At 36.9% G+C, this 13,404-nt stretch overlaps 1 protein-coding gene across 8 annotated transcripts in view; it reads left to right on the top strand.

The window, feature by feature from the left end:
* The window catches only part of dgkg (diacylglycerol kinase, gamma), a 546,249-nt gene that overhangs the window by 151,396 nt on the left and 381,449 nt on the right, over positions 1 to 13,404 (top strand). For all 8 annotated transcript variants that reach the window (XM_087988715.1, XM_043693004.2, XM_087988714.1 and 5 more), the window contains one exon: positions 6,791 to 6,956. In XM_087988715.1, the coding sequence (XP_087844841.1) occupies positions 6,791 to 6,956 (166 nt within the window). The remainder of the gene's footprint in view (positions 1 to 6,790; positions 6,957 to 13,404) is intronic.

Genomic DNA, 13,404 nt, shown 5'->3' with positions numbered 1-13,404 from the left:
AAAAAAGAACAATTGCATGTTAATGTGAAATAGTTAAAACAATATTCATAACACAGTTTACGTAATAGATTTCGCTGTAACAGTAATGGTCATGACAGTCACAACCAAGATGAAATACATCTTAGTGACTAATCATCAGAATTATAGTTTGGTCCTCTCACATCTTCATCTAACTGTTTCATTATCGCATAGTTATCCTTTATCCAGGCATAGCTATCAGACAAATGAGCATAAATATTACATTGTCACAACATATCAATCGCAATCACTCCTGAATACAGTCTTGTCCTCTACATAATGTATATGCCAATTTATCAACTGATTATGTTTTAATTATGAACCAAAATTGGTTCATTTATTACTTTAATTCAAGATGAAAGAAGTAACATCAATTAATATAACAATATTTTTCTAGGTGTTGCTTTTCACTGGAAAGTGAATAAATCTCCTGTGACCTGATATAGTGAGTAGAAGTCAATGGTTGTTTATTAATTGACATTAGCAGTGATTTACATCATACAAGAAGTTGAGTTTTTTTTAATAAAGTACAGAGGTGTCAGTAATCTTGCTGGGTTAAAATTCCAATGGATAGTGCTTGACAGTAACATAATTGAAATGTTTACAATATCTGTATCTTTTAATTTGTCTTTGAAAGACAAACTTCTTTCTTTCACTCTGTCATACTTTCTGAAGTAAATAAGGGGAGTTTTAAAGAGAGCAAACAAGGCTGTTTAAGGTGCTTGCAAACAGTTAAATCCTCTCAAGATTATATTGGATAAGGACCTAAACATCCTCCACCATCTTCTAGATTTCTTTTGACGGTGATGCAAGTGAGCAGAGCACCAACCCGTTGGAGCTGTTGCATAAGTATTGAAAATATTCATGGAGGTCATGAACTTCCACTTTTTAAATGTACTGGGCTTGATGCCAGCGAACCCATTTCCTGGACTGTCAGTAACTCACCAAGGTAAATATGACAACTGCACCGTCAGAGTCTGTTCCTTTGGTGAAATGGAAGAGTTGCAGCCAAGACCAGGGGAGAAGCTGGTGCACACAGTACTACTGAGAGTATGCATTCACTGCTTGACAACTTCTTGGAAGTAAGATCACGTGCCTTGCACTTCCCTGAACTGAGGAACAGGAGGAGTGACATCAGCTCCATCTCCTCAGCCCCGTGCTGCTCCACACGGTGAAAGGGATGGATGCAGAGATCCAACTTTGAAGGATACAAAGCCCAGCTGCTTTTTTTACAGGAGAGAATCCGCTGTCTGAATGTGTGATGTCCAGTGCTGTGTGAGACAGATTATTTCATGGTGAGTTGTCATTGACATCTGCAACTTCATGGACCAGCACCAGCTCTTTGTTGGGAATTAAGAATGCCTGGAAATTCACTGAAAGCCCTATCCTCACCTCAGTCTATGGTGATCTGATGGTTTGCTCAGTGCTATTCTGCAAGGAGAGAAGGCTGCATTGTGAGTTTTCGAAATGGATTTTGTGGAGAGGAGGAAAGGGCAACTTTTGGGAAGGAAAGAGAGAGCACAATAAACTGCTGAGATTCAGTCTAGTCTGAAGAGATAGGGATTTGAGAAAGAACTTGAAGAGAGAAGAATGAACAGAGTTGCAAGTTGTCAGTCGGAGGGGTATGCAGAGCAATTCTGGGAAATGATATCAAATGTGAAAATGTTATACCTCTCCCATTTCTGGCATGCCTAAAGTCCTTGATTATTTAGGTGTATCGCCTCCAGGTTGGAGGGACCACATTTTTACTGCCGATTTCCTTGGTCACTTCAATTTGTGCCTGCTTGGTTACAGAGGTTGCCTGCTTCCTCCAGTCTTCAAAAAACATTAGCTCACCACAATGCCTCAGATCCTGCATCAGAACCTTCAGGTAAGAGTCAGACATTTGGGAAGTAGTAGTCTCCATTCTCCTCTACATTCCTGCAGTTGTTCCAGTTTCAGAATCCCTTGGACAAGGGATTCTGAAACTGAAACAAAAATCTCCTTGACAAGAAATCCTTCCTTTGACAAAACACTGTCATCCCATCTGTCCTCTCCAATTGCTTGGAGAACCCAGAGATACTAATACTTTGACTTGACTGAAGAGCCATAGCGAAGCCTATTCCAGTTGTCAACAGGCTTCTGATCCATTACAGTCCTCTCCATTTCGGCAGGGACCATCGATTGAAAATTCAGCCCACTGGTTAGAATCTGTTTTTAAAAGTTGACTTATAATTCTGTTCATTCAATGGAGATCCATGTACTAAAATTTCAATTCCAAATACACCATAGATACACTGAGATCTAAAATGAGGCATGTTTTGACTTTTCAACTTGTCAAATCTTGGTTGAAAAGTAAAACAAATTGTTACCTTTCCTCGTGTTTGAGGTGGGTCAGACACGGCTTCATGCCTTTTTGCTTTAGGCATGATTAACTTTCTCTTTAAAAAGAAGCATCCACATAAACTTCGTCTGAATAATTCGAAATATTTCAATCAGATTTTCCTTTTGAACAATTAAAATCAATAAAAAGAGATCCACTGGAAGCTAAAAACATTTTCTCACTCGAGCTGACAGAATACTATTTTCATGATATTTCCATTTCTTTGGGGCTGCAAATTATTTCTTCTAGAAGAAAGTCTCTGAGAGTACAATTTGATTTTGTCACATAAAGTTGGATGTTGACTCACTGTTTTTAAATACAACAGGCATATTGCACAACAAATATGTTGCATTCAAAGTCAGATTTATTCAAATTGTTCAAAACATATGTCGAGTGTTTTGCAGTTGCTTTGGTAACATACACGTTGTTGCACCTGAAGAAACATTCTTCTTGGAGATTTCATGATATCATTATGGCAGGATTAATCATCTCCATTGGATTCCTACAGAAACAAATATGACAAGAAGATATTATTCTATTTGTATAGTATATTGATGGGGCAACACTTAGAATATGCTGGAGATTCTGAAATCTTATAAATGGTTCAGGGAAGAGGCTAGGAAAGATTTCAATTGGCACTTAACCTAACCAAAGAAAACACAATGAAGTTTGGAAGCCATGGAAAAATTGAGTTGATTGTCAAATTGGCCTCCCTTCTCCAAGTCGTTTGAAATTATTCTGACCTTTCATACGATCCAATGCTGTTGGCAAAAGAAAAGATGAACTGAACTAATTAATTTTGAACTACCAGCATGTACCAATATGTCACAAAACACACTTGGTTAACTCCAGCTAGTAATGCTACATTTATTTTTTAAAAATATTTGACCTAGAAGTACATACAACCTATTGTTCACTTTAATATACACTTCAGCCTTACTATAAATAGGTTCATCAGAGCTAGATGTATGCTATGTTATTGAAAGCAATTGTTGCATACCATAACAATTATTATTACTGTTTTATTTTATTATGTGCTTAGTTACAATGAACATTCACACCAGTTCACTAGAGCTCAATTGGGGAAATCGCAGTTGATGAAGTGCTGAATAATTAGTATTGGAGTTTGCAATTAGCGTTTATGCTGTCACTTTGCTCTGGTATAGGTTTCCTTGTGATATATTCAGCAGGATATGCTCAGCATTTAGCTGCATCACCAAAAAAGTTCAAAGAAAGTACAGCACTCAACCCAAAATTAAGCAAATACACTTTGTGTATAGAGAGGGTTAGTCTATTGAATTGTGGAAAAGTATTGTTTCTTTTAATGTACAATTCGTAACTAAGTTTGAATATTCGTGAACTGCATTATCATCTTAATTATGATCTGCTTGTTAAAAGTAGATTAACAACTTTCTTGTCTATAACTAGGGTATGATTGAGAGTACTTCCTTCCTGATTTTATAATGGCATGGCTGAAAATTGAGTGAATCTTGACCACAATGTCATAAGTACAGAAATTTAAAAAAACACAACACCAGTTGTAGTCCAACAAATTTATTTGAAAGTACAAGCTTTTGGAGCATTGCTCCTTCATCACTTAGATTGGGGCTATAGGTTTGGAATCATTAATATGCAAATCCCAAAGCTACTTTCAAGTCACATTCCCGAGATAACAAGGTTTTATTTAAAAAAGTGACATTCTCAGCTCAGACAATGCATTAAAGGTATGAGGTTGGAGTCAGTCTGTATCCTAACCATGGGTCAGACGAGTTTTGTTTCCAAAGTAGGAATTGATAAAATGTCACAGTCAGTCCATGTGACATTTCATAAATTCCTACTTTGGAAATAGAACCAGTCTGGTACAAGGTTGGGATACAGGCAGACACTAACCTCATACCTTTAATGTATTGTCTGAGCTGAGATATCACCTTTCTCGATGAAACCTGAAATTACTTCAGGAATATGACTTGAAAGAAGTTTTGGGATTTGTATATTAATCAATCAAAACCTGAACCTCCATCCTAAATGATTAAAGACTTAACAGCAATCTAGGTTTGTTCAATGCATTGCATCAGTTGTACGACACTTTGATGTTTTATGATAAATTTTGTTCCCTATACTCCTGCCCCACTAACTTCCTGACAAAGGAGCAATGCTCCAAAAGCTTGTACTTCCAAATAAACTTGTTGGACTGTAACCTGGTGTTGTGTGATTTTTAATTTTGCCCACCCTGGTCCAACACCAGCACTTTCACATCAGTTAAACAAAAATGCTGTAATAATTAGGGTTGCAAATAAATTGGTTCTAATGAAGCTTCACAATGAATAGGAGTATTGCTGGAATATATTCAATATTCACTGTATTCAAGAAAAATACATTTTTAGATTTAAAGTCATTTAGTGGCTTGGGGGAATGTGGGAATATGACATTGGGATAGAGGGTCCACTATAATTTATATTGAATGGAAAAGCAGGTTTGAAAAGCTGAATGGAGAATCGATGTTTCGGGCAAAAGCTCTTCATCAGTGTTCTCTGGACAGTAAAACAAGGTAGATTTGGGTTCCCTTTCCTCTTGCAATTCAGTCAGCTTTCGTGAGAATTGCAGGGGGTTTGGGCTGTCGTAGCTTGCTGGGAGTCACTTGCTATGTTCAGCTGTAAAAGTGGTTCTTTACTGGTTGAGGAAATAGAATGTCGTCACCATTCATGAATTGTACCACAGCATGAGTCAACAACTTCAAGAGAAGAAACTAAAGGAAAAACAGATTTAATAAAGATAAGTTTAGAATCTCTTAATAGACATACAGAACACTTCAATTTGCAAGTGAATGTTTTTGTGGCTAGCAACCTATTGGGATTGCAAAGTAAAATCCATAATTTCAACCTAAGTAAAGACTGGCTTGAACTGCAATATTGTTGGCTTTTATTTCTCTGTGATGTGCAGTGTCCTGCATTTATTGCAGTAATAAAGAGGGAGCTTAAAATTGCATTGTAAAGGTGAAAGAATAAATGTCAAGTCCTAAGATAAGTTATATATGTCACCTTTTGATTTCTTTGAATTTTGAAAGGATTGATGTTTTTATAACCTACTCAGATTCAGTATTTAATGCATTTTTTATAAGCATTGCTTAAAAGTAGTTAATGCTTTGCACTGAGTTTTTGTGGGCACAACATTGTTTACCATTTTTCATACAGTGCACCTTTTTCAGGAAACAATTTAAATGAATTATACCAGCAAGTTTGTATTAGAACACTATTCAAAAGATGTGAACGCTTTGGAGAAGATGCAAAAGAGGTTTCCCAGGATGCTACCTGGATTGGAGTGCATTAGCTAAAAGGAGAGGTTGGACAAACTTGGATTGTTTACACAAGTGTGTTGGAGATTGAGGTGCGAACTGACAGAAGTATATACAATTGAGAGGCATGGATTGGGTGGATAGTAGGAGTCTGTTTCCCAGAGTGGAAAGGTCAAATAGGAAGGCATGTAGGTTTAAGGTGAGAGGGGCAAAAGTTTAAAGGATATGTGTGAGGAAAGTTTTTTACACAGAGGGCGGTAGTGTCTGGAACGCACTTCCGGGGGAGGTTGTAGAAGCAGATACAAGAATATTTAAGAGGCATTTAGACAGACATGGAATAGAGGGATATGGACCATGTGCAGGCAGATGGGATTAGTTTAGAATAGCGTCATAGTCAACACAGACATGGTAGGCCGAAGGGCCTGTTCAAATACTGCACGGAGGGTTCTATGTTTTAGCAACTCTATTATGTTAAACTGATTACTTATACCACAGGTAGAATTAGCAAATAGACTCTTAAGATTATACAGCTGCAGTTAATAAAATTTAGTAATCTGAAAAATTAGTAATCCAAAGCCTGCTCCAGAGCTTTAATCCATACTTGCTGTACCTTTTCCTTGTAATATGTCTGTGCCATGCAGACTACAATTTTGATTTTTTTTGTGCCACCACATACAGGATGAGTATTAAGATAATGACTGAAAAGTTTCCTCAAATACATGGTTAATGCAGGTTGTAGTGTGTTCTACACTGTTCATGTACATGGATGTACATGTAATAGTGTAGGTTAGATGGGCTTCAGATTAGTATGACAGGTCGGCGCAACATCAAGGGCCGAAGGGCCTGTACTGTGCTATAATGTTCTATGTTCATTTGAAAATATTAAGCCACAATAATACAGGTATATGGGGCATAGGAATTTGCAACATCTAATTGCTTTTACTAAATTAATGATGCATTAAAATAGGTGTGGAAGACTTGTGACCCAAGAAATGTGCTTTTCAAAATAATTTCATTTATGACAAAACCTGGTACTGTTTACTATTCTATATGAAATTGAATGAGTTGTTGATTTTGGATGCCGTTTGATTCATGTAATCTTTTTTTCTTGTCACCAGCCTATAGACTATGAAGGTTTCAAATTATTCATGAAGACATATCTGGAGGTGGAGATACCAGAGGAGCTCTGTCAGCACTTATTCATGTCTTTTAAAAGGAAGACATGCCAAAATTCACCAGAATCCCAGAGGCATGGCACAAGCAATTCACAGTTCAACCTGTTAGGTAAGGACTAGAGCTAATATGGTATCAAATTTCTAGAAAACCTAATGTAGAAATGGTGAGTTTTAGAATTGGGATCACAGGAATGTGGGAAAGCTGTTTGCATATTAAGAAATGTGATTGGTTATACTGTTGTCTCATATTTAGTTATGATTTGACCAAAGCAAGTTAGTGTGTGCTTTTGCAAAACAAAGTTTAAGACTACCTATTTATTTTTCTTTAAGCAACTAAACTGTTCAGAACATTATGATCGGCATACCTTCAGAAGGCAATTAAGGTGACTTATTCAGAAACATCAGTGCAATTCAACTTTTGATACAAATTCATCAATGCACTATCGCCTGGAAAATTACAGTTTAGTTGCCAATGTGTGTTACTGTTTAAAATGGTTACAGCAACCAGTATTTGAACATCGTCTTCTCTGTTAGTAGCAGTTGCTATCTCCCATTTTTCCCCAAAGAAGAATCTTTTATAATGAAAGGAGACATTATCTAGAAAATCTGCAATGCCAAAGTGAAGAGCTTTTTTTATGAAAGATTGTTGTAATTTAACATTTCTAGCACTGACGTGATTTTGTTTTGTTAAGGTCGGAGTACTACTTTAGCAGATTGCTTGTGTGTTTAATGTTACCACATAAGAAATTGACCTAGTTATTTCTGTGCTGTGACCATGTCAATATTTCCATTTTGCGTTACTATATGGCTATAACACCATTAGGTCAGGCTATTTTTAACAAGCTATTTATAACTGCTTGCCTTTCCGACGTGGGTGATATGTTTTGGAGGAAGAAGGGAGTACAAGAACAGTACATTAGGCACTTAAGATAAAAAGTGAAACTAAAGTTAATTAAAGTGGGAGACATAACAAATGTATGAGTAAAACAAAAGAGCAGGTTAGGTAATGTGATCCACTTAAGTTGCTTACACAAAGATGTTGCAGTGTACTTTCAGTACTGCATGTCACATTTTCCCTTGATAACTGTCACCCATCCAAAGCCACGACACCACTAACCATACATGCCCACTACACTGCCTACTCGCTTGCACAGAAGACTTTCCCACCAAACTGACAGCTGGTATATCCCATGATACCTGCCCCTTACATTCCAGGAGGAAAATGGCCCACAATAAGACAAAGATTCAAGACTGTTAGTGAGCTGCCCGACATTATGCTCCTCAGTACTATCTTGAGAGAATCCTGACTCCAACTGTCGAAAGTGGCTCAATAAAAATGAAAGAACTATGGATGCTGTAAATCAGAAGCAAAAACAGAAATTGTTGGAAAAGCTCAGTATGTCTGCCACGATCTGTGGAGAGAAATCAGAGCTGTCAGATGCTAATGTCTGAGCACGTGGGTGCCTGTGGCTGCTGTCTATAGAGCATACCCAGGGATGTTGGTATTCTGTTTCCAACATGGAGGTAGGTCAGATCAAGTGGGGATGACTTTCATCTCATGCTGTAAGGAAAGTAGGTTAGTAAATCCACCCTAATACTAATCTTCTAACGTTATATCAATTTGGGAGTCATTATTTTGGATGGCAAATTAAACTTCTAATATCTTATTTAAGAAAGATGACACTGAGAAATTTATAGGCCAGTTCTGAAGATTCAGAGGACTCAAGGCATTGACACTGTTTTCTCTCCATGGAAGCTGCCACTCCAGCAGAGTTTCTCCAGCAATTTATGTTATCTCGTTTGTTTCGGATTTCCAGTATCTGCAGGTCTTCAGCTATATAATAAAACATCAGCCAGTTAGCCTAACATCTGATGAGAAATTACTCATTAATAATTGAACGTAGAGTGACCAAACACCTTGAATATTTCCATTTGTTCAGAAAGACCTCGCATGGATTTGGAAAGGGCAGGTTATTCCGGTCAACTCTGATCATTAGTTTTAAAATGACGACTAAAGTAATGGACAGTAGAAAATGCTTGGTGCTACAATTTTGGTGAACACCTGTAACTTTTTTTTAATAATAAAATAAAATCCAAAATCCCAGTTATTTACCAGAAGAATGAAGCCACAGATTTCACACTTTTAAAAGCAGAAGAAGTTCTACTACACAGGAGTCAAACAAAGCAAACACTAAATACTGGTGTTAAAGGCCTCCTAATGGTCTTCATGCTGAACGTTGACAACTCAGTCTGAATAGCACCAATCCACTGATGATGTTGTCATCAACCTATTCTCAGTTTTTATAGTTTACTTGTGTTACACTGCTACCCTCAAGTTTTGGGTCCTCGCCTCTTTGTATAGTTTCAGTCTACTCAAAAATTTTGGTTTTTAAATCTCAGTTTCAGTTTCTTAGAAGCTGGGAAAATATGTTTTCTTCCTTGGTTTCCTTTTTCAATTAGAATCTGCCTCAAAAAAAAACCCAGAGTTTAAAAGCACAGATTCTATCACACCATTATGTGAACTTATCACCACCATATGATAAACAGCATGCATGAGAAATTTTCTTTGTTAACATTGAAGTTCGTGGAATTGAAGGTTGATTTGGTTTGGAAATTGGCTGAGCAACAGGAGACTGAGATCAGAGTAATTGATAGGTGTTTTTAGTTTGCATGATGTGACTACTGATCGCCTATAAATGTGTTGGGGCCTTAATGACTCACTATATTTATGAATAAATTGGGATAAAAGCCACATATGGCAAAGATATGAATATGGATGGCACTGTAAACCATGCCAATGGAAACAGCAATTTCCAAAGATATTGATGGATTAATTAAATGGGCAAAATTGTGGTATATGTTAGAAGGTGGATTCTCACCACAGCCTGTGTTGATGTATGAGCTATCTGGTAGATTGACTGCCATCATCCTCTTTCCTAGTAGAAGCCTACAGAGCCTGTATGGTCTAGTTTGGCAGAGGAAAGCTACTGATAAGACACAGGAGAAGTCAGTAATTTAGTCCACTGATGATCTCTACATTCAACGACAGAATCCTCAACTCTGTTTTCATGCCTTTTTCCCCATAACACATGACTGATTCACCACATTCAATGCTAAGATAGATATTTAATGATTCAGTCTCTGCAGTCCTCTGTGGTAATTAATTCCACTGATTGGCTACCCTCAAAAGAACTTCCTCCTCATCTCAGTGTTAAATTGGCTCTCCTTTATTCTGAGATGATACCCTCTACTCCTCCCTGGACTCTCCCATAAGGGGAAACTTTTAAGACTGAGATGAGGAAGAATTTCTTCTGAGGGTTGAGAATCTCTGGAACTCCTTGCCACTGAGAGCTGTGAGGGCAGAGTCCTTGTGAATATTTAAGGTTGAGATAGATTGTTGATCAGTAGGAGTATGAAGCAGTTATAGAGAAAGGGCAGGGAAGTGGACCACGAGAAATGTCAGATAAGCCATGATCCTATTGAAGACTGAGTAGGCTCAAGGGGTTGAACAGCTTACTCCTGTTCCTATTTCTTATGGACCCCTTACTCTGAGATTATGCTTCCGGTCCTGGTCTCTCTCTCTCTCATGCAGTAGTCTAACGAAAAGAGGCTGTTGTCTTCAGCAACATGTAATTTGTTGCATGATAGGCAACTGGGTACAAGTTACATTGATATGATGGACAGAGTCTCAGTAACAATGAGGGAGATCTTCATGTAGGTCTTACTCATTTGAGCAGTTCTTTTCCCTCAATCCATTTGGCATCATCATATTGGTCAATGCTTAATGCAGTGCTTGGTATTATCCATTTTCAGACCCATACATCCTTCTACCAGAATAAATGTATTTCAGTCTCTGAAAATGTGAAGTCATCCTTTTTAGAATGATGCAATGGAACAAAGTGCTTTTTAAATGATAAACTAAGAAGAAGTTGAGGTCTCTGTACACAGACTATCTTTGTATCTATCCACAACATGTAAATAATTAAATTGATCAATACAACTCAGCCTTCACAAAGGACTAAAATGGAAGTGCTTGGAAGTCATGCTACAGCTACACAGAGCCTTAACTGAACCATGCTCAAGTTCTTCTGTTCACTTTTGAACATCACACCTTTGAAAGGGTGAACAGCATAGATTTACCATATTAATGCCTAGACACCAAAGGCTAAATTATGAGGAATGTTTCTGCCAAGTAGAATTGTATTCCCTACTTTTGCAAGGTTTCATATTGAACTGAGCAAAGTTTTCAAAAGATTGAGCAGAACAGAGAGGGCAGAGGGAGAGGAATGATTTTGACTGAATTTTGGGAGTTCTAGGACTATGGGCATAGTTAAAAATTAGAACCTAAACATTAGAGACTGAATTTCAGAAGCATTACTACATCCAAGATTGTAATTATCTTCCTCAAAAGACAATTGATGCTAGATCATCTGTTGATTTGAAATTTGAGATTGATAAGTTAAGAAATGTAATGATAAAAGCAATAGGTTGAAAATTGGCCATAGTGGTGGTAAATGTCAGAACAGACTCGGAATAAATGGCCTCAAATTCTCATTACTTTAATTGTGTGCACTTTGACACTAACTTCAATGGCTGTCTAACTGCAAGCAAGTATTAAAATCCAGTTCATTCCTATTCCGAACTCATGTTCACAGATGTCCTTGTATTTACGACTCAAGCCACTGAAAAAATACTCTTTTAAATATTCATTTTGTTCTTCTGACCATAACTGTATGTATTTGAATATAATAGTGGTGCATTGAAAATTTATACCATCCAGGTCAGGCGCTCCTTATGTTTGGATGGCAATCTGCTAATTAAAAATGTTTGTTGCAGACTGTGCCAGTATTGGTACACACAGACGTTCAGTTTTAAAATGTTGAAGTATCAACAGATGACAAAAGAATTAATGAAGGGCACTGAAACGTTAAAGGTTGTTGGCAGTCAGTTAGTCAACAGTCTCAGCAGCCTGGAAGCTCAATTAAAAGGATTCATGAATCATGTCAATATGACAGCTGTAATTTCAATTTGGAAGTTCTGTTTATTAATGAGAAATATCAGCATAAATTAATGGATAACATCATGTATGTTTCAAAATGGATTTCACCTGCTGCTAACTATTATCACAGACTCAGACAGTCAGCATTTTTAATTACCTGAGCTCTCCCTCAAAATTATGCCCTATTAAAGGACAAATCAGTTTTCAAAATGAGATGGAGAGAGAAAAATATTCATTTTAATATAATGATGGAAGGTTTCTAAAATCAGTGTCAAGTTTTCAGTTACATCTAGGATAATATTCGGTTCATTTGTCATGTTTTTGCCAATGGTGTGAAAGCATTATCTGGATGTATTGCAGAAGCTTCTAATTCTGAGGCATTAGGGGGTGGGAGTGGCCATCAAAGCTGATGTAAAACGGCAAAAATTGACAGCGTGGTCAACCTGCCTGATTGTCTTTCCATCAATTAGTATCATATTTCTCTCTCATGCCATACTTTATTCAGCTCATTGAAGAGTTGTCTTTATCTCTCCAATTCACATTTTATCACAGTAAATGTGCAATTTATATTCAAGTTGTTTTGTTAGTATCTGATCACCTGAATCTGATGTTTTTTTAAGCAATTAGCTGTTTTGTACAGAGCTTCTACTAAATCTACTATGCAATACAACAACAATGTAATATCCAACCAAATCTGGAATTGTCCAAATTCTTGGTGTTATTTTAGTCCAACAACAAGATACACCTTAGTGACTAGTTGTTGGCTTTTGACCTTCAAGTATATTTTTGGTTAAAATAATTAAAATAAAATTGCTTGAAGTCAGTAAATTCTTTACCAGCCCATAAGTAATTCAAAACATTTATAAATTGAAAGTATTAAAATTATTCAGCAAATTTATTTTTGTAAATTTGAGTGAATTAAATGGTTTATTTGTTTATTTCTGTCTTGACACACCAGATTAAAATAGTCATCTTTTGTTTTAAAAACCAAAACCATCATTTTTTAAAAAACATTGTTTTTGCTAATGTTCCTTAAGATTCTATAAATCCTCCTCAGTAGTACTGGCAAGTCGTTCTGCAAGGATGTTTATTCAGGTTGTCATCAGTTGCAACTCACCTGGTCTAAACCGATTTCATTTCCCGCTGAACAGGTCTCAATTTCTCAGGAATATAAAGCCCCTCCCACCCACTTTTTCATCTACTCTCCGATAATGCATGAAATGCACTGTACTCAATGCAACAATAATGTAATATCTAACAAATAGTGTAATTTTTGTCCAACAAGGGCATGGCACTGTAGATAATTAGAATTTACTATCTTTAAAATCTTACTTGCTGTTTTTTTTTTTGCTAGTTACCTAAACTTTGCCTGAGGAACACAACCTCTTTTTACGATGTAATCATTGATACCAAGCTGGACTCTGATCGCTGGCTGTTCCCTTTATCTTTCTCCCCCTCTAGACTGCTCTGCAGTTGTCATCCCTGACCCTGGTACCAAGGAGGTAACATCTTTAACATGCCACCCTAGATTCAGCAGGAATGTGGCAGGAGAAAAGAC

This window comes from Chiloscyllium plagiosum, unplaced genomic scaffold (assembly GCF_037043375.1).
Source record: "Chiloscyllium plagiosum isolate Xiang-an unplaced genomic scaffold, Cpla_swu_hap1 HiC_scaffold_7, whole genome shotgun sequence".
NCBI classification, from domain to species: Eukaryota; Metazoa; Chordata; class Chondrichthyes; order Orectolobiformes; family Hemiscylliidae; genus Chiloscyllium; species Chiloscyllium plagiosum.
The sequence above is the reverse complement of the archived record's forward strand: the minus strand, read 5'-3'. Positions and strand labels throughout refer to the sequence as shown.